General features: G+C 44.0%; 2 protein-coding genes and 1 long non-coding RNA gene across 3 annotated transcripts; all 3 read right to left on the bottom strand.

Moving 5' to 3' along the window:
- Positions 1 to 2,419: 2,419 nt before the first annotated feature.
- On the bottom strand, positions 2,420 to 3,549 carry LOC115010066 (uncharacterized). Its single transcript, XR_003832408.1, has 2 exons — positions 3,442 to 3,549; positions 2,420 to 3,282 (listed from the first exon to the last, which is right to left on the bottom strand). It is a non-coding gene; the product is annotated as an uncharacterized LOC115010066 (long non-coding RNA).
- Positions 3,550 to 4,209: 660 nt separating this feature from the next.
- On the bottom strand, positions 4,210 to 13,890 carry cav1 (caveolin 1). The gene is made up of 3 exons (XM_029434745.1): positions 13,577 to 13,890; positions 12,591 to 12,758; positions 4,210 to 6,303 (listed from the first exon to the last, which is right to left on the bottom strand). Exons 1-3 carry the CDS (start codon positions 13,607 to 13,609, stop codon positions 5,962 to 5,964), a joined length of 543 nt encoding a protein of 180 aa, XP_029290605.1. The 5' UTR covers positions 13,610 to 13,890; the 3' UTR covers positions 4,210 to 5,961.
- Positions 13,891 to 15,792: 1,902 nt separating this feature from the next.
- cav2 (caveolin 2) lies at positions 15,793 to 19,900 on the bottom strand. The gene is made up of 3 exons (XM_029432950.1): positions 19,654 to 19,900; positions 19,208 to 19,395; positions 15,793 to 17,637 (listed from the first exon to the last, which is right to left on the bottom strand). The coding sequence occupies exons 1-3, from the start codon at positions 19,798 to 19,800 to the stop codon at positions 17,487 to 17,489; spliced, it is 486 nt and encodes a 161-aa protein (XP_029288810.1). The 5' UTR covers positions 19,801 to 19,900; the 3' UTR covers positions 15,793 to 17,486.
- Between the last annotated feature and the right edge of the window lie 1,326 nt (positions 19,901 to 21,226).

The raw sequence follows: 21,226 nt of genomic DNA, 5'->3' as shown, positions 1-21,226 counted from the left end.
AGTGTTCAAGCTGTTCATACTGTGTAAAAAGGTGCAAGTTAAATATTATTTTGTGGGTTTTTTACTTTTGTTGGTTTATTTATGCAAGTTTTTAAAATAAACTCGATTAAAATGCCAACAGTAACAGATACACTAAGAAAAGGTTGTGTTGATCCCCAGCAGAAGCACATATATCAAATAAAGTATAGCAAATAAAAGTAAAAGAATAGAAACCACAAAAGAGAACAATCCACATCAACAGAAGAAGAACAGGAAGGTTGATTGACGGGTGCAACATGAGACACGCACAGAGGAAGACGTCACGTGTGATGTCGTCTCAAACAGATGTGGTGAAAGTGACGCTTCCTTTTTAAAGAGCGCACTGACTTACGGAGAACCAGGTGCACCAGGTGATTCACATTCTTCCTTTGAACATGTTGGATGCAGGATTTTCCTCTTCTGTGTGTGTGTGTGTGTGTGTGTGTGTGTGTGTGTGTGTGTGTGTGTGTGTGTTGTTTTCATTATATGTCTGGTTACAAAGGAGCTCCTGTAAATCTATCTATCGGAGCAAACCAGGACAGCAGCAGCTTCCTCGAGGGTTTGTTTGTTGTAACCAAATAAAGAGGACATGCGGCAGTGTGTGTGTGTGTGTGTGTGTGTGTGTGTGTATGTGTGTGTGTGTGTGCGTGTGTGTGTGTGTGTGTGTGTGTGTGTGTGTCTGTGTGTGTGTGTGTGTGTGTGTGTATGTGTGTGTGTGTGGTGTGTGTGTGTGTGTGTGTTGTGTGTGTGTGTGTCTGTGTGTGTGTGTGTGTGTGTGTGTGTATGTGTGTGTGTGTGTGCGTGTGTGTGTGTGTGTGTGTGTGTGTGTGTGTGTCTGTGTGTGTGTGTGTCTGTGTGTGTGTGTGTGGGGTGTCTGTGTGTGTGTGTGGGGTGTCTGCTTCACATTAATGCTTTTTGGCGAGATTTCTTAAAATTAGCAACAAAAATCAGAACCAGAAAAAACACATTTAACCCTAAAATAAGACAATAAATAAATAATTAAACTTCAGGAAAATCTAAATAAAGTCTAATGAAACTGATTTGATTGTATATGTCATTCTGGACAATATAGCAAATCAATGATCTAGACTTCTTTATGGTAATAAATAATAAATAACACATGATAAATGTGGTATTTCTTTAATAACACGAACACAAACAGTCCTGTATGCTGGTTATTATCCATAAACATCTAGTGTGGAATTCATTTCATTAAAATAATACCAGTGTTGTTTTTGTTTATAATGACATCGTGGTTGAGATAAGCAGCTTCTCGTCAGCTCTGGTTGAGAAATAGATCTTATGGCAGTCTCTGCCGATTAAAGGAGAAGCGCAGACTTGCAAACAACTGGACAAATGAAACAATCAATCAAAATGAGATTAGAAACATCTCTTAATGGTACGACCTGTCACAGAAAGTGAAATAAGGGTCAAAGTAAGCTCAAAAAGGGCAGATGCAAAGTGCAAAGTTCTGCAGCAGCTCTGCAGCTTCACAGTTGTGTCAGGGGTCAGGCCTTAAAAGTGTTTAACCGAAACAAAACCCCACAGAGCTGAAGTGACGTAGATGTGAAAGTATCTATCTGATGTATCTAGACAGCAACAAATCACACAGCATCACTGAGACTCTCTCATCACTGCTGTCTGCAGGGAGGAAACAGCTGCTGATCCGCAGCCCGCGGGTTCAAAGCACAGTGTTTATGTCACCTGCTCGGACTTTCCACTGACGAGCACCACCGAGTCATCGAGAGAAGAGACCGAACATCACGTCTACCTTACGCCTCAACATCTGTCATCACGCTGCTCTCTCCCTGCTTCACCACATGACGCTTGTTCAGTTGACAACCAACAAATTAAAGTTTGATCTACTGTGGTCCACTCACACTCTGCAGAGGAGTTATGTGATGTCTCATAACTCCTCTGCAGTTCTCTCATAAAAGCTTCAGTGTTGCTTTGTTCATGTTAATCCTCCAACTCGCAGTGTCATGTGATACAACACGGCAAAATCAAAGCAATTTAAATGATGACTTTAAGTGGTGTGTTGCACGACTCATTACACTTGAAAGACCTGTTGGCATACAACATACAAATACATTTCATTTTTCAACATAACACTGCTACCGTGCACAAAGACAGGTTTGGTGAAGAAGACCCCTGACCTCTGACCCCTTGACCCCTGACCCCTGACCCCTGACCCAACGTCAGTTCATCTCACCAAACCTGCAGCCAGCATCCGAAATCTGGTGTCGGGCCTGAAACCCGAAGACTGGAGGCTGTTTCAGAATGATACCCATATATTTGGGTGTCCACATACTTCTGGCAACACAGTGTGCATATGCGTTCTGCAGCATGTGTCCCACTAGAGGGAGCTATTGCATCATCGCTCAAAACAAAAACCCCACCAAAAAGATTCTTTTCTTTATTCTTCATTGGTGTAAAACATTTATTATTTCTTCCTTATTATTTCTATTCATAGTCACAGGACGTTGGAGCCTTTCCTAACATGCACTTGGTAAAATAACACCTGGGGTAGGTTTCCACCCTCAGCACTAATATACAGACACTGATATTCTTATTTGTTGGTGGTTCAGAGTCTTTAATCCCTCTGACCTGCAGAAGACCGCAGAGACTACAAACCACGTAAGAGATTTCACCTCCAGTGTTGGATGTTATGCGTTGTTCTGTGCAGTATGAAAGTCACAGTTGTTAAGCTGTGCCAAAGAACATAAAGCCTTGATATGTTACATGTATTGTATATAAATGGGAGCCAACAGCTGCCTGACAGGGTAGAAAATTGCCCCCATTATACATGATTTATGGAAAATTGTTGAAAAACCTTGAATCTTTCACTGTTTCCACAGACAGGGTGGGTTGTAGTAAAGATCAGGTCCCAGTAGAAGAGGCCAGACGTCCCACAGAGGAGCATTGAGTGAGCAGCTGGTGGTGACTTCTCCCTCTTGCTTGTATCAGGTCACTGCCATTAGCTCACAAGTGCCACTGTGCAATCCTGTCGTCTGGATGGAGGTAACAGAGCCGCCTCTGTGTTCTCTCATCCTCCTGTTATGTCTGCTTTGGACCTGCACTGCGAATCACTGGAAGTTTTCGTGCAGACGTCGCTCTGCCACGACCTTCTGCATCCCGCTGCACAGTTTATTTACAACCATATCTTCCTTTATGCATGCCTTCTTTCCTTTGTCCCAGGAGCCTGTTTGTGATCGGCTGAACTGCGATATTTAAAAAACCCAGAAGGTTCTGTCAGCGCGACGTCTAAAAGAATGGAACATAGTATTAATATACTTATGATGAACCTTTTCACTTTGCAAACGGAGCACTTTGTGCCACGACCTTTGCTAGGACTAAGAAATAGTCCCAATTTATGGAACTGGCTTTTAGATCATATATATTGACAGAAGAGTGTCCCTTCACCTTTAGTCTGGAGCTATTCTCATGATATATAGCATTATATTTGAGACGATATGCCAGGTCCATACAGAACTGTTTCCCCCAGTGGCCTGCACCGAGCCCCGACCTTTGGGATGACCAACACACAAGCAGCAGATTAATGACCCTGGTTTTCAAAATGTTCATCAATCACATCAGGTTGTTATGTCTGGCTGTCCACTTACTGCAGCTCTGTGAATGTTATGTTACCTGAGAGGCACAAACGAAGACTTTACTCCATAAATTAAAACCAAAACCTGGAGGCATTTAACAGCTCGTTCCCTTCTTCTATTGTGTCTTTGTATGAAACAATGAACCTCTGTTAGGTGGACTCCTTGAACATGTTCCTGTTGAACATCAGTGTATAGCGAGCGTCCAGGCTTGCCTGGGACTGCACAAGTATGTGGCTGCGTTTGGTGGAAATGAACTTGAACGCAACATTGCCCAACACTTTTATTTGTTTATCGAGTAACCATGGAAATGTGGTGCCAGGCTGTGAGCAACACTGAAGGCATTACTTTACTTTACTGACGAGCGGAGGGTTTGCAGGGCTGCTCTCACTTTGCTTCAACTGGCTGGTTCCCGTGGTGAATATGAATGAAAGCAGTCACCGCCGTGAATCTTTGATTCGATTTGCTATGACTCAATATCACAAGTGAAAAAAGAACAAATAACGTCCTGTTAATATCTGACGTCCGTGAGAGGAGCGTGCTGGTGATTTATCCATCCTGGGAAAGAAAACAAACAAATGCACACTGGATTATATTAAATTTTAATGTGCACAGCGTGATATTGTACAGTAAAAGCAAGGAAGGAAAAAAACATATTTTCTTATAAAAATATCACCTTTTGGAGCTTAAAAACTCTCAATTGAAGGAACAGGTGCTGTGATGTTACCATCCCTGTGAGAAGACAGCAGGTAGACTGAAGGGGACGGAGTCGGAGCGAGCTTAGTGTCTCAATAAAACATAACCCCACCCCCTTCACCCCACCCAACCGTGGTAGAGCATCCACAGTCTAAAAGCAGGGAGGCAGAGCACTCTAGTTAGGGGAAATTATAAAAATAATAATTAAGAAGACACAAAAAAGGGGGATGGTGCAAAGATTATGACCAGATAACAAATAAAAATGCATCCAAAATCACATATTCCATCTCACATTATCTTAATTCCAATGCATTAACCTGTGCAAGTACCACAGTGTGCAAGAAACTTCCACACACAAGCTTGTAACTGCACATCCAAAGTGCAGAGTGTGCACTACCTTTGCAAATACAGACGGGAGATCTTCATTAGTGCTGTTCACTAACGATACTGTCCCGTGGATTAGTGCACTGGAATGAGGCCAGAGCTTGTAGACAACCATACAGTACATACAGGATGGTAAAACAACGGTGTTGAAGTTAAACCCTCAGAAGTTCTTCATATTCATAATGTAGGAAACAGAAAGCATTCACTCTGGAACTCTGGTGATGTGCATTTAAAAGTAGCTTCACTGGAAAGAAATGAAAAGTCTAAACTCGCCAAACGCTAACGTTCTGCGTCACACTCTCACGTCTTCATGAAGATAATGGTGATGAAATCTGCACCGGAAACATTGAGTTTGAAGCTGATGCACAGAGCGAGTGAGCCGCAGATCATGTCTGCATCGTAAAGGCGGGCGTGGCGGGCGTGGCGGTGGCGGACGGCGATTTGCTGGCAAGGCGACGCAGATGCATGCAGGAACGAGGGCAGGTTCAGTGTGTCAGACTGCTGGAAAGCCGGGCGAAGGGTGGTGGTGGTGGTGCTGGGGGGGGGGGGGTTGGTTATGATGGTTTGGAGGTCATGTGGGGGCAGAGGGAGGGGTTGTTGCTGTGCTGTTCGGAGGTTGTTTTGTTTTTGCTGAGTCAGATAGAATTTGGCAGCGCTCACTCTTTGTCTCTGCGTTGACCTTACTAACCCCCGACATCCAACCCCCCCTCGCCGCCGCCGCCTGGCCCAACGGCTCCACAAAAACAAACACTAATAAGCGCGAGAGAAGACAGTGATACACCCTGACATCCCCTCTTCACATGAATCCATCAGAGCGACAGGCTCTCCACACAAACAGTAAGAATGGAAGGAATTTACATCGTGTGGCAAAACTAAACAGGAAACAGGTCTGGAGCTCGGCCGCCGGCCGGACAACGTTAGTGAGGAAAGACAGTGAGGAATAAAAAAAGAAAAACACAAACAAAACAATTACAAACCCCCCCTGGAGAACGACCCCTTTTGATTTCCTGCGCCCACCCATTTGGTAACACTGGAGAGAAAAACAGCGGTGGAAAAAGGCGGGGTCAGGTGCCATGTGACCACGCCCCTTCACATCCAAACAACCAGCTCTGGAAAAGTCTCACCTCTCGTTTTCCAGAGGTTCATTATTTCTTCTTCTTCTTCCCTGTTCTGACTTCCCCCTCCATCGTGTTGCTGTAGCCCTCCCATCTTCCCTCCCCTCTTTCCGTTAATCCTCCTCCTCTCCTTGTGGATGCTACACCTCCTTGGTTGTGCTGATGCGGATGCTGCTGAGGCACTTGCCCATGGCCTCGAACAACGGGTCGCAGAAGGTGTGCACGCAGATGGAGTACACGCGACTGACGCAGTGGATCTCGATCAGGTAGCTCTTGACGCACGGCACCACGGCCCAGATGTGCAGGAAGGACAGGATGGCGAAGAAGATTCCCCAGATCAGCGCCAGAGGGATGCCAACCAGTGCCGTCAGCAGCCGGTAGCACCAGTACTTGGTGACAGTGAAGGTGGTGAAGCTGGCTTTCCACACGCCATCGAAGCTGTAGGTCCCTGCAGGCTCGGCAATCACGTCCTCAAAGTCTACCTGAAGAGGGAGGAAGAGGAAGAGGAAGAGTGAGAAAAGGCCAATTCTGTCACTTCTGACTTGTTGTGGATCTTAATTTGGATCCATTTTAGTTGTTGCATTAGCAGCAACTACTCTTCCTGTGATCCATATTAAAGATATATTATAATAAACAACAGTACATATGGTACTGTGTATAATACAATACAAAACACAGGAGGATGCCTTGTCACACACAGGTCCCCTTGTTTCCCCGTGAGAGACGTCTGCAGGACTCATTAGATCATTAGTTCATTAGATCTGGAGGAGAAGGCTCGACGGCACATGGTCACCAAGCACCAAGTCAACAGCATTTACAGTCCAACATCACAAATCACAAGCATTCCTCACAGTCTGCACAGCATGGCCCCCTCCGCTCTTGTCCAGCCTCGCTTCGGATAAGGAAAAAAAGATCAATACCGCTCCACTTGCGTTTATCAAATTTTAGTGCTTTTTTGTGCCTTTATTAGATATTATATCCGGACGTTGATTGATAGGAAGGGGGAGAGCGAGGGGACGACATGCGGTCTCAGACTGGGTATCTGCTGTAAGGACTCACACACAAGGAGCCCCAACATGTCCAACCTTCATTTCATTCCCTCCAAGAGTAAGACAATAGTCACTGACACATGTTCAGCTATGCCCACAGACGGAGCAGATGTAGCCAGTAAAACATTGTCCGGACTCGGTCTGCTCGGTGGTTTAAGACACCACGTCACCGTCTGACATCCAAACAACTATCGGGCTAAATCCAGTTGCTAGAAGCTTTTACCTCTGCCGGTGTAAACACTCGGTGTGTGGTACGTCTTAGTACGGAAACACTCTGTGGTGCGCAGGATGTGGTTTCCGTGGAGTAAACAGAAGGAAAAGTGCACAGAGAGAATGCAACCTGCAGAAACTCAGAGTTCATCTGCAGGAGGAGGACGCCGAGTACCACCCGCAGTGTTTGGACCCTCCTCCATCTCCCGTTAAGATGAACGAGACGCGTCTCTCATGACACTCCCTGCAAGTGTGCATGACCTGATCAGGGCTGTCTAAAGAAGAGACACACAATGCAGACTCTCCCTCTCCGCAGGCTCCTGAGTGCAGAGTCAATATTTATTTTACAGTTACTTGGAGACTAGGCCTCGTCTGAAACACTTGTGCTACTGACGGCTAATGGCTGATATTATCCACGGTCACACTGACGGTGAAATGGAAAAGTGAAGTGTTTCATTCCTAAGTGAGATCCACTGTTTAGGAAGACGTCATGCCCACTTACACATTATGCTTTACTTGTATACGTCTCTAAATAAGAACAATCTGTTGATTGAAACATATCTCATGACACTGACTTCAAACTGCACACCAAGACAATTCTGTCTTTCTTAAAGGGGGAGATGTAGAAGGAATATTGATATGTCTACACACGCCTGGCTGCAGGATGATGCTGAATGTTTAACAGCCAGTTAGCTTAGCTTACAGTAGCATGAAGACAGAGAACCAGGAGGAACAGCTAGCTTGGCTCTGAAGCTCTGAAGCTCTGAAGCAGAACAAACCTTGGTGTAAAAGTGGCAAATTGGGGATTAATGTGAGTTGTGCACATTGTGCAACTTTGTACACTTTGGTTGTTTGGATTTAACATTTACACATTTTACAAGTGAGCTCTACAGGCGCTACGAGGCCAATTGTTCTGGCTTCGGACGGAGCCAGACTGACTGTTTCCCCTCGTTTCCAGTCTACATGTCGGCCTCCGTGCTCCAACTTAATAACTATTGCAACTTTACTTGGCAGGAAAGCGCATTTCCCAAAAAATAACAAAACTTTAACTTTGTGAAAGAAAGAAAGAAAGAACATCGCGACATGCTTTCAAAAAGAAATCTCATTGTTTCAGGAATGTTCAAGAAATGAGAGTCGATATCTTGAAACAGCGAATCAGGAAGCTTGAATAAAGGAAATGTTACCTTGATATAAAAAGCACTTGATAAGAAGGATATTTTAGGGTCTACTTATTTTTAAATGTCTTGTTTCATGAATCCTAGATGTCTTGTTTTTGGAATAGAGCTTTTATTCGTGTGTGTTTTGCTTTAAAGCCGCAGCTCGCGAGTCCAATTCTTTCACTCCTGCAGCATAAAGCTTCTCTCTCAGCGCTCGCAACAGCCTCATAATATAAATCTGACTGCAGCCACAAAACCAGTGTGGCGTCCATTTAATTTTTCCACAGCTACACATTTTAAAGTGGACCCACTCTGCTCCAGTTTCCAGAACTTTAAATTGAGACTAAATGAGGGCCTTCTGCAGAGAGGCACACACACAACCACAGCAGGCTGGCGGAGAGCTTTGACTTCATAAAGGGAAGGTTTTCTTTTTCCTTCCACGGTTTTAGTTTTTCTAAATGCTGTTCTGTTGGCAACATTATGGGATAATCATCATTACCTGCAGTTTGGCATATCTAGGCTATAAAAACATCACCTTCAGGTTGTCAAGGTGTCACAATTGGATTTATTTCGTTTTTCTCTTTCGTTAATTTGGATTTTGGAGAGAACGTGACGAATATCAGCCAGAAATCTCCGTTTACTACGTTGGTACATGAAGTCTTTTGGACACTTCTACTTTTTTTATCAAAGTAAAGACATTTTTGAAGAAACTCCACGAGTCCTTTAGCAGTTATTAAATGAAGAAATGCAACAATTTAAACATCCACGGTTTAAAAAACACTTTAAACTCCAAAATGTGCACTTTTCCTGATACTTCATATCAAACCTCCGAGCTCCAATCAGAGCTTTGATATGAAATAATGGAGTCTCGGGGTCAGCATGTGACCAGTCAGCAAGGCGACTGTATTATTGAGTAAATAAGGCGATGTGCTATTTCCAGCGTTCTGTCTTCAGGCTGTCAACTATGCTTGAACAGACAAAGTGGGTCGTTGGAGGAGAAGGTCAGAGTCGAGCACTTAATGACTCTTTTGTTGCTTTGAGGGTTTTGGTCGTCAGAGGAAATGTTTGGGTTGATTCAGGAGGAAGATTAGGATGATTGGCAGCGGAGACATACAGTTTATGTATCTCATATTAAAGCTGTGACAACAGATGCATTCAACACATTGTTGCTGAACTGAAATAATATCACAACAATGTGTCCTACTTGCCAAATCTCTAATCTATTGTAGCTCTTAGATGCTTATTTCTGTGATGTAGTCGTAGTTTTGTTAACTTTGCATGACTTTTGCATGGAAACAAATCCGACTGCACTGCGTTTCATGAGCACGAGATGTCTCGACCTGATGTTTAGTGGTGATGAAGCACAGAAATCGTCAAAACTGGAGGTTTGAGATTTTCCCACAACAATGACAAGACATCTATAATAAGATAAACATCCCAGAATGAGGTGGTCAACAGAAAACATGATCAAGAGTCAACTAATCAAAGGCTTAACAGTCCCAGAGTGAATGTTTCATCGACCTTCAGGGCTTGTTTTTAAGAACTTCCTCTCAAAAATGGTCTCCACTGGGGCCATTTTCTCTCCCTGACCCCTCCTCTCCGCTATATAAAGATTCTCCAGAGGGAAAAACTCTCTTTGGAGGGCAAACTGTGCATGCATGTCTGTAATGGAACTTGTTTGATGTGGCCAGGTGATTGAGGCCAGCTGCAGCAGCTACAGGAGAACAGCTTGTGTGCCTTTTCTTACAAGAATGCAGTGCGTGTGTTTGTGAGCCTGTGTGTGCGCACACACTACATACAGCACGTCTGCATGCACAGCACACACATTCACGTGTGAGTGCTATATTTGTGGGGGTGTGTGGTCACGGTGGATTGCAGCATGAGGGGTTGCTGGAAGGGATTCCCTGCTTGTGCGTTTCATTGGGGCACACCGAACACACGCTTCCACTTGGCACAAACGTTTCTTTGACCTCAGAGTACCTCAGAGAAGCTGTGTACAGCAGCACACACTGTAGAAACTCACATTCTCTAAAAGCTCTTTAAGTTAGTCATGTCTGTATGAAGGGATTTAGTCTAAATCGCAACTTTCAAAACAGTTAAAGGGGACATACGATGCTCATTTTCAGCTTCATACTTGTATTTTGGGTTTCTACTAGAACATGTTGACATGCTTTAATATCCACAAACACATTATTATTCTCATACTGTCCGTCTGCATAGACCTGTCTTCACCTTCTGTCTGGAACGCTCCGTTTTTAGCGCCTGTCTCTTTAAGGCCACCCCTCCCGATAAAGCCCAGTCTGCTCTGATTGGTCGGTGTCTCTGCTTCGAACAACTGTAGCGACACTTTCTACCTGGTGTAGTTGTGACATCACAACCCGACGTCTCGTTTAAAGGCAACGTTTTTAAATATCGGCTGTGTGCATTAAGCGTTTTGATTCTTTCGCAGTATTTAGCAGCTAGACCTGCTTTATAATCCAAACAGAACAAAGTCCGCCCTGCAGGAAATGTTTACGTAAAAGCCTGATCAGAAATGCAACGTACTCATTGTGTGTTTAAGTGTTATTAAAGATTACATTGGATTGTCATTTATGATGCATTAAGTAGCATTTTAATGTTGTCGTTGGTCGAGCTGCAGCTATACTGTTAACATCTTTAACTAGTTACTGCGGATGGACACCCTTGGATTGGAGTCGATGTACGAAGTAGCACAACAACCTAAATAAACTAAAGGTTCCTCCTAATTATACTTAAATACAGTACTCGAGTAAATGTACTTACTTAAAGTCTCAAGCGCTCAACTGTTCTCTGCAGCAGTTTGGATTTTGTACAGTGTACTGCATGTGATTTCAGATCATCTCACCAGCGGTCTGTTGAGTTGATTAGAGGCGGGACGATCATAAAGCTGCATTCTATTCTGAGACGGGAAGGAGAGTCTGACTCACTGTCACAATGGAGGAGAGTTGGGAGGGAGAGAAAGCAGAGAGTGGTGGAAGAAGGGGAGGCAGACGCTTTGGTGAAACTGTTCATGTGGCAGAAGTGGAAGAAGGATAAATATCTGCTGGTCGCAGCGAAGACTAGTGTTTGTACTACTGTCCCTCACAAAGACATGTGATACATTCACCCGCTATAAGAGCATGTGATCATCACAAGTCAGTTCCCACACGATGATTCTCACATGTTTTATTTGACGTATGTACATATATCACTATTTTTAAAGTATTTATTTAGTCAGTTTATAATCTCCATGTCAATTAAGCTTCACTGATTTGAAATCAATCAGTCAGAACATTTTAACCCCCCAACGTAAGAGATCAAAGATCATTAATCAAATACTGTCAGACTGTCATTTCCTTTGGAACCTGACAGCAGCCAATAAAAAGCAACACATGGACATTTGCTCCTGTGACGCAACTAAAGGCATGTAGGGAAGAGGGGAGAGAGGGAGGGGGGAGAGGAGTAGAATGGGAGGAAAGAAGGGAGGAGAGATGGGGAGTGGTGAGGGATATCCCCTCAGACTACCACTTGGCTACTTGGGTGTTTCCCTGTTTTAACAAGGCCGAGTTCAGGCATTTCAAAGAGCTGACCCCTCCTGTCCCATGCAGCGAGCCGTTTGACCCCCACTCTCATGAAAAAGACTGCCCCAGCTGGAGAGGAGGGCGGCCCGGCTCCGGCAGCTGCTGCTCCCTCGCTACCCTGCAGACGCGTCAGGTGGCTTGCAGCGCACCACTCCTCTGCTGCTACAAGCTCCCTCTGCTAACTCCTTCAAACACAATAAACACTCGGTGGTTATGCGGCTGCTCTCTTATGGAAAGAATTATACTTTCCCAACGACAAGGCGTGTGCAGCAAGGACTGTGGGAAATGTGTGTGCCGACAACAGGAAATTCGTAATGTTTCCTCTGTTGGAGCGAGGATGTTCAAGTTTTCAAGTCCGCTGCTTCTGCGGACGCGCATATATTTACACATGTGGATAGCTGGCCATTGTATTGCCTTAATGGGCTTTAATAACTCTGCAAAGCCTTTTCCTAATAGGGGAAAGTCACTGAGGGGGAACAATGCTGGAGCCACAGCGCCCGACACAGTGCGCACAAGAACTGCCGTGCGCCTCTGACGCGCACACCCGCACATTACACCAGTTTGACAGCTCCTACATTTTGCTACAGTTTTCCAAAGTTTAAACTGCAAGTTTATTTCATTTATTTATTTACAGGCGGCTCCACTGAGCAGAAGATACGTACACACTCTGCAACAGGTATTCTTCTGAAGTTGTGGATTTCAAACACACAACAGCTGCACCGTTTAACCCCAAATATAAAGCTCAAAAGTTAACAACCCTCCAGGTTTGACTCACCTTGACAACATCGTCGTTTATGCGCTTTGGGTCCCGGTTAACCAGGTCGATCTCTTTGGTGTGGATATCCTCCATCGTCTTCTCGTTCAGACTGTCGTTGTCCATGTCTTTGTTGTTAGGTTTGTATATGTTCCCTTGTTTTCGGATGAACGGCGAATGCAGAAACTCCTGTCAGGATCCGGAGGAGGCAGAAAAAGAAGAGTGTGAAGAGGAGGAGGGATAGTGTGCAGTGCGCTGAGAGGGAGAGAGACTGGAGCTGCGAGTTAGCTGCCTGCCCCACAAACAGGGATGGGTTTAAATGAGTAGAACGTGAAGCACCACACCCCTCGATCCAGCCGCAAGGGGTCCTCACCACCCGGAGAGAAATAATACTCTGACCTGGCATACTGTTGACTCGACCTGTGTCCATGGCAACCTTTTTAAGAAATGCGTAAAAGCGCAAACTCTACAATTCTCTTCCGACAAAGCTTTCTCCAAATCATTTTGGATGCTTTGGAACAGACAGGGTTCTATGCGTAATACTTATATGGGCACATTATGCTCATAACCGTATGGCTTCATTATTAAGTTTTAAATCATGTTCAGGGTTTCATATTCAAATCTTACATTTGTATAGGCTGTGGGTTTACTCTCCTTGGCGCTTTTACGCACGAACATGTACACTCTCTTAGTTGACGCGTAAAAGCAATAATCGCTCGTTCTGTTAATAAAGGTTTTAGCAGGTAAAGCCTCACACCCACATGCTAATGTTAGTCAATGGTGCTTCACATTCCCCCAGCGTGTGTGGGAGAAGCGTTCATGACTAGGTGCCAGAAAATAAGATAACGATTGAAACATAGCGCTCTGGAGTTGGAAAACAAACATCCAAATGTCCTTCATGAACGCGAGAATAACCTGCTCCTCCATGAAGAAACATCTGTGTCAGCTAAAAAGAAGAAGCGTTCAACTACAAATAGAACCAGCTGTGCATGAGAGCCATACTGTACCTCTTCTCTGTCGTCCTTCGGTCCTCCTGTCATGCTGTCCTCAAGTTTGAACAGATTAGCGCAGTGGAACAGACAAGAAGACAATATAGCCGAGTGGGAGGCGTGGAGGCAAACTGAGAGGAACGGGGCTCTTCTGAGGGACCGGTTTGGTCATCTAATTCCTGCCCTTTCTGCTGAACGTGACTAGAATGTAATGCCAGGCAGAGCGATGAGGGAAACCTCCGGTGTTTCTCCAGATCCCGTGGCGCGCGTCCTCGCAGCCCGAGAGTCACCTGTCAGCAGAGCCCGGAGAGCCACCCTGTAAGGTTACTGAAGGAGAGACTGGCGTGATCTCAAACTAAAGGAGTGTTGTAGCCGGCGTGGAATAACTTTATTTGGGGAACAAGGAAGAGTATAATAACCTTTTTGTTCAGTGAAATGTGGGCGTTAATTGGGAATGGCAAGGTGTGGATAGTCGACATACCTTCGCCTGAGGGAGACCAAATGAGGCTACACAGCAACAGACAGAAGAGAAAAGGAACACATAAAGTAGAAATCAGAATATAAATGAATACATAAGATAATAAGAGGAGTTTTTGGAACTAATCAGAATGCATGTAGCTATCACACATATAAAGCCCAGCCTGTCAGCACCCTGAAAACCAGTTTTTAATAGTTTTTACAGCTGTGATGAACCCACATGTAGTTAATTGACAGCTGTTGTTCTCAGCTTTACACAAGCCATGCTGGTCCCTCTGGTTTGTTGACATTCTTCTATCAACTCACCTTCAGTGACAACAGCTGTTTACAGCCAGTGGATGTGACAGGAGCATTTCTTTGTGGTGTGTGTGCAGAGAAATAATAGTTTTTTATTTATTTAAGAGCAGAATGTGAGAGAAATGTGCACAGAGGTTTTGTGTTTTATGAGTTAACGACTTCGGGTTGTCCTGTGGTAGCTAACTGTTTCCAGTTTATTCTAACTTTATTTGTTTGCACAATAAAAGTTGTGCAGATGAGATTGAATAAAATAACCGTAAGCTTAAAGGAGGATCTCACATCCATAAGGATTATAAACAAATACAAAAGCCATGAAATAACTAAAGTAAACAAGCAGACATACAATCAAAAAGCATAAAGTAAGCTAACAGTAATCTCATGGGTTTCTTAACTTCCAATGAGCCATCAAGTCTGTAGTTATAAATGTTTATTCTGTATACCTTTAAAACATGTTTGATTATATAATAATCAAACATGCCTGCAACTGTTTATGTCAATACATTGATAACAAACAGAAAAATAAAAAAGTGCAATTTTCAAAAACCTGGAATCCAAAGTAACAACATAAATAAAATAACCAAATGAACATTTAAATAAATATGTTCTGCTGCCGGAGACTCAGAGGACGCTGCACCATCAGTTTCTGGCCTGGGGACAAATATTATTATATTCTGTAAACAGCTCTACGATGTGAGAAACATTGTGTTTGGACGATATGAACTATAAGACATATTTAACTTCTGTTTTTATGTGTGCATCAGTCAATGGCTGAAGGTCGGGGTTCCCTTCAAGAAGCTCGACCCTACAGGCAGAAACACACCAACATTAACACCTTCAGATGTGTTTTATTAAACACATCACAGCTGGTTGTTTCACGGTGGACATGTGATTGTGATGTCAAAGTAACTGAGCTTCACAGGGCAAAGCTGCACACCAGAAATGTTTGATTTTTTAATTATGAAATGAGAGTCAACGCCAGTTATCAGGCAGTGTGTGCCGTGTGGCTGTGGAGAGTACACGTTAAGTTAACGTTGCTGCGTATGGTCATTAAAACAAAAACAAAAAAAGCACAACAAGGGTGTGTGCCTGAGATGCTCAAGTCAGAGAACAAAAGACGTCTGTGCCTCTTGCAGAAGGCGAAGAGTTGTAGTAAATAGTATAAGTGCTGGTAGTGTCACAGCTCTGCTCACACACGGAGCACGGATCATCCACAGCCGACTGGAAGATATAAATCCCTGCTGTTGACAAGTCGCTGTAAGAGGTAGAGAAGCTGTGCGGGCCTGCAGCTCTGACAGCGAAGCCTCAGGTCATGTTCCATCGACCCACAGCGCATCTTTGTGTAGGAAAGTGTCTTCTGCAATCTCAGCAACGTGATTTACGAGACCTTTCTGGCACTCGGGTGCAAACCCCAACCTCACTCATCTCCTGCGACAGAAGAAGGAACCACACACAGGAAAAAGTATCTTGAGGAAAAACTTTATTTTGGTAATAAAGAACACATTTAAAGCTGTTAAAGTTCTAAATGTTGAGAGAATAAAACGCAAAGAAATGAAAGTAGCATGTATTACTGGCGGAGGCTCGTTACGGTATGATTTGTCTAAAAGGATATAACTTGAATAGTGCTACATGATATTGCTAAGGGGGGGGGGGGAGCTTCAGCCACACACCTGCGTCTTCCACTATTGCACAACCCTACCTTAAATCTCCCCTAAGAGCTGGAAAACTAAACACAAGCACGTCGGCTGGCAGCTTGTCAGCAGTCAATCATCAGTGAACAGATTAAAAAGTGCTGCCTTCAGGTGTCAGCTGGAAACAAAACACACACGTTGTGTGGATCTTCTGCTGTGTCAGAGGGAACATCTGCCTGTCAGAGGGAACATCTGCTGCCTGTAGAAGTTCAGCAGGTTAGCTTGGAGGCTCAATGTTGAGTAACGAGTTGTGGAAAAGGGAAATGCTTTTTATTTACAGCTGTAGTTCTTATTCATGCGCTCACGGCTTATTGGTCCATATGCCCTTTACTTCCTGCAATCATAAGGATCGTTGGAATGGGATGAGAGAAGGTGTCATCGGAGGAGGGTTTGCACCTCACACTCCAGAACTGTTACTCTTTCTGTCTCGCTTTCTTAACTTTAGATTGTAAAGCTCATAGCAAACTGTGAAGGTTTGTACCTACAACTCAACGAATCTGCTGCACAAAAAGGTAAACATGATCTCTTGCAGCAGTGCTGGAGGGAACAATAAGCTCTAAATTAAAGACGCATGTACCGAGGCGTCAACCAAACACAGAACACGATGTGGATCATTACACTAAGCTACTCGTATGTCAGATAGCGCCAAATATCAAGAGTTGGTCGTCGCATAAATAATAAATTAGAAAGCCATCCCTTCGATGCTTCCAATCCTGTTCAATACAATGTTCAAACAACTCTATTGCGTTTAGTTTACATCCATATAAAAGCAAATGCCCAGTATGATTGCCAATGTGCTGTGACACAACACAGCAATGTGCAACAAGCTGCATCTTAGCACTTAATATCCATGTGATCGACTGATTCAGTTCATTACATTCGACTTCGAGCTGAATTACTTGCAATATATACAATATATGAAAAAGCAGAAATATTAAATCTTTCAGAACGTTTGCGTAACAACAATGTTACAAAGCTCCGACTGACTCCACGACTCTCTCGCACACAAAGTGATGGAATGACAAGAATTTGTTTTTTTTTTGGTCACAATCAGCAAACAAAGTCCATTTTGGGAGGTTTGCACATGAGCTTTTCATAAAGTCCCACACAGTATCGCAACCGTTTACTTTCCTGTAGCGATGAAGTAAACGTGCATAGATTTAGGTGTTAATTTCTTCATTTTATTAAGATATAACTGTTGTTTTAACAGCATGTTGCTGTATTTCAATATGTATCATTTTCCAACTAAGACACATTGAAATACATTAAATTACACGTAACATAAATGTCTCTTTTTCACCAAATCCATGCTCAGCCAAATGCCTTTAATAAGTGTTGTGTTCGTTTATAGTTATAAGTACTTTGTGCAGGACTTTATAAAGAGCTCACGTGTTCCACTACAAGCACTCTATTTTTCCATGACTGCAATCTGTCCTTCCCCTCTCCGCAGGGGGCCGAGCGCCGCGTTAGTACTCTGTCGTTTTCACGTGAACGGAGGACAGGCTCTTTCCCATGCTGTGGTAGAGCGGAGTGATGAACATGTCCGTCAGGCTCCTCCACACGACGTGCACCGATGGTAAGAGCATCAGGAAGCTCTGGATCACCGGCATCACCAGCCTGGAAGCACGAGGAGCAAAAGGTCACTTCAGATCAGAAGCTGAGAGATGAAGTTTGCAGAAAATCACTTTTTCTTGCTTGTGTTTGCTTGAATCTCATAATTACATCTCTTGAGATGTAAAGAAGAACACACACATCTTTCATCCCGGGAATTCAAATCATTAATCTTTTCATTTAAAGCTTGTTTGTTGAACTGCGTCCTCGTGGCTTTACTTTCATAACGTCCACACACTTATTGATTCATATTCTAGACAATGTCGCCCAGTAAGTTCAGTCTTTAGCTCAAGGATGCTGCTGATGGATAACGAGGTCATCCCTCTGTCCTACTGTCCGAAAATGCAATAAACTGTGAATATGAATGGCCCAAAAAATGATTTTAGACTTTGATTATCTTTAACAAACACAGCAGTTAATTAAAGCATGACGCAGAGATACATATTTATGTTTTAGGTGCATTTTCACTAATTAAAAGAAAACATTTTGCAGTCAGTTACAGGGTTTAATATGAGGTTTTGATACATATACATATATTTTCTATAACCATGTTTCTTATCACCTCATCTGTATGGTAACTTGTATCTCCGTTAAAATAGATGCACTGTCTCATATTGTTACGTTCCTGCAGCTTGAGCCCTTCACTCCAACGTGCAACACTGAATAAACAGGTGTGCTGTGAACGCTGCACCCCTGTGTGTGAAGCCCCTTCCTCACATTCCACATCATTGAGCAGCTCAGCGTCACCGCTCAGTCCTCATCCTCCTTCAAACAGCGGTTGAAGGAATCATCGTGAGCTTGCGACCTCACCTGGGTGAAAGGTCATGCGAAAGTAAGTCTGCAGCGCTCTATCTGCGCCCGAAGAATGTCCCACTCTGCTCTGCAAACAGCCTGCAGTGCTGCTACAATGGCAGCTCTGCGGCAAAGGGCACGGGGCTTTTTTTAAACATTTTTGTTTCCACTACCAGTGGAACTCTACATTCCTCCCAACTTTCCATGGAGTGCTTACTTCTGGGTCTAAAATGTTGATTCATAGAGCGTTTATAAAGGGACTCGTTGGGTTGTGGTTGAGAACATGTAAGCATGTATTGCATGATTGGCTCGACCCCCCCCCGGAGGCACCTGGTTTAACTTGATGCAGGCGACACACCATCCACCATCATTATCCAAATAAAAGTATAAAAACAAAACGTGAGGTGAGCTGTAAAGAAGCTGGACAGCTGAGGAACAGTCACACAATGTTCCTGTAATGTTCCACACGTTTAAACATTTTAAGTGTTAAAGGGTTAACATACTTTAATAGCATTGTACAGATCGCAGTATCACTATAACACCGACATCTTCTTTATGGTGGAGTTATAATGTGTTTGCTTGTTATCTCGTGTACATTGTCATCTGATCTTTTGTTTACAAGGTGTGTTTACTGCCACCTTTAATCTCTTTGGAGATAGTACTTACTATTAGTTTACTTGCTATCTTTGTCTCAGTAAGGGCATCATTTGGCACTGTGCCAGAGGAGCCAGGATAGAAACACCACCAAACATGAAGCTGCAGGTTGAGAGGAACTTCTTCCTACCAGATGTGGATGCAGCTGAGCACCGCGAAGACCAGTCCGAGGATGAAAGCCATGGGCACGGCCAGCAGCGTGGTCAGCAGCCGGTAAAAGATGAATTTGACCAGCTCAAACGCGGCGTGGCTTCCGATCCACACTTTGTCGAAGCTGTGCGCGGAGATGTGCTCAGCGATGACATCTTCAAAACCAAGCTGTCACATCACACAAGACAGAGGCACACACAATGAGCTTTTAGGAAGAGAAAGTATCAACACTGGCAAGAAAGGCTTTTAGGTAGACGTTGGATTTACGCGCAGGCAGCGACTTCCAGGTATTCGCGCCGCAGATCACCACAGTTTGTTACAGGAACACATTTGCCCACATTAGTAAGTTACTGTAGATAATTCAACTTGACGATCGCTACCTTGTGTTGTGTCACTTTCAAACTCCGCACCATGTTTAGACTTTACCTTTAAATGAGCGTTGATATCGTTTGGATCTCGGTCCGGCTCCTCTGCGTACACTTTCCCCTTCTTCAGAATGGGCTCTATCGATCTGTTGAACTCATCATCGTCCATAAATACGCTGGAATCCAATTTTTCCTTTTCTAGACCCATGTTGTCGGGCTGACGGTGCAGGCAGAGCAGCTGGTGACGGTGCGCTCTGCTCTGTTCGGCGGACTCGGCTGCACCCCGCCCCGTATGGAAAGCAGCGCAGCGTGGGGCCGAGGAGACACAACAAGCTCAAAGTCACATCCCCGGGCCATTTCCAGAACTCCGTGATGACTGGCACTACTGTGTCGTGTACTGGCCTCCAGCCACGAGCCATGGAGACCCAGGAGTCCTTAATGATGACACCAAACCCTCTTCATGTGATTAAGCATGAGAGCAGCAGGACCTGCAGGCCTTTTCCTCCCTTTTATAACTAAAGTACTAATCTTTTTAAAACGTGGTTAGTTAAGTGGAGCAATTTATTGTTCTAACATAAATAGTGATGTTTTGGAACAACCTGCCTTTTTGTTTTGGAAGAAACACCCACATGTTTATTTCCACAACACTTTGTAACTATAAAAGCCTGGTTATTATTGTTGCTGTAGTATCAGGCTGTTCTACCTGTTGAGTAGATTCACCACAAACCTTTTGGTCTGCATGGATTTATTAGTGTCTGAACTCACCGGCCAACATTGTTAGAATAACTGCAGGTCCTCAGAAGCCTAAACAGGAACCACAGCAGGAAGACATTTTCCTCATGCAGCCGGCGTTTCACATGGAGATGAACTACCTGAGGACAGAGGTCTGATGTTATTATGACATCAAACTGTGTTTTTGTTCCTGAATTCATTTTCTATTGGATGCATGTCAATTGCTTCTCAAGGCATGGAGGGAGGGAGGGAGTGGAGTTATTAACAAGTGCCACACTTTGCACTTTATGCACTAAATTCACCTGCGAAAAGATTTCCCCCCAAAAAACAGGCAAAGAATATTGTGCAGGGTCAGGAAGGTGTGTCTTTTCCTTGTATGGATACATCTCTGTGGAGGTTATTTGTTGTAGTTTCCAGGTCTCCTCTTTTAAGCATCTCTTTGCCAAGACTGAAAAGGAATCCTCATCAAAACGAACATCATATAAAGAAGAAGAATTGTAATTGCGGTCAAATCTTTCCAGTGCTCTGTCTCTGCAAGATGTTTGTCTTACAGGCCAACCTGCAGTCAGCGCTCTGCACTTTACATCTCATTTGTTGATGCGGACGGTGCAGCATCCTGCGTAACAATCTGTAAACAACACCGTCTTTTGTTTAGACACCAAAGCCTGACATACGCACAGAGACAAATAAAAAGTAGGCCAGGGTGGTGAGTGACAGCAAGGCAGAAACACAGCAGGCAGAACAGATGCATGCTGGGCATTCAGAGCGATCGGGATGATCCCTGGCTCCAACAGGAAACTACAATACAACAGTATAATACTCCTGGATTAACACACAGAGAACCATTCTGACAGACAAGCATTCAGGGAGGGGATACCTGGGGGGGGGGGGGGGTGCACAGT

Source organism: Cottoperca gobio, chromosome 6, assembly GCF_900634415.1.
Source record: "Cottoperca gobio chromosome 6, fCotGob3.1, whole genome shotgun sequence".
Taxonomy (NCBI): Eukaryota; Metazoa; Chordata; class Actinopteri; order Perciformes; family Bovichtidae; genus Cottoperca; species Cottoperca gobio.
The sequence above is the reverse complement of the archived record's forward strand: the minus strand, read 5'-3'. Positions and strand labels throughout refer to the sequence as shown.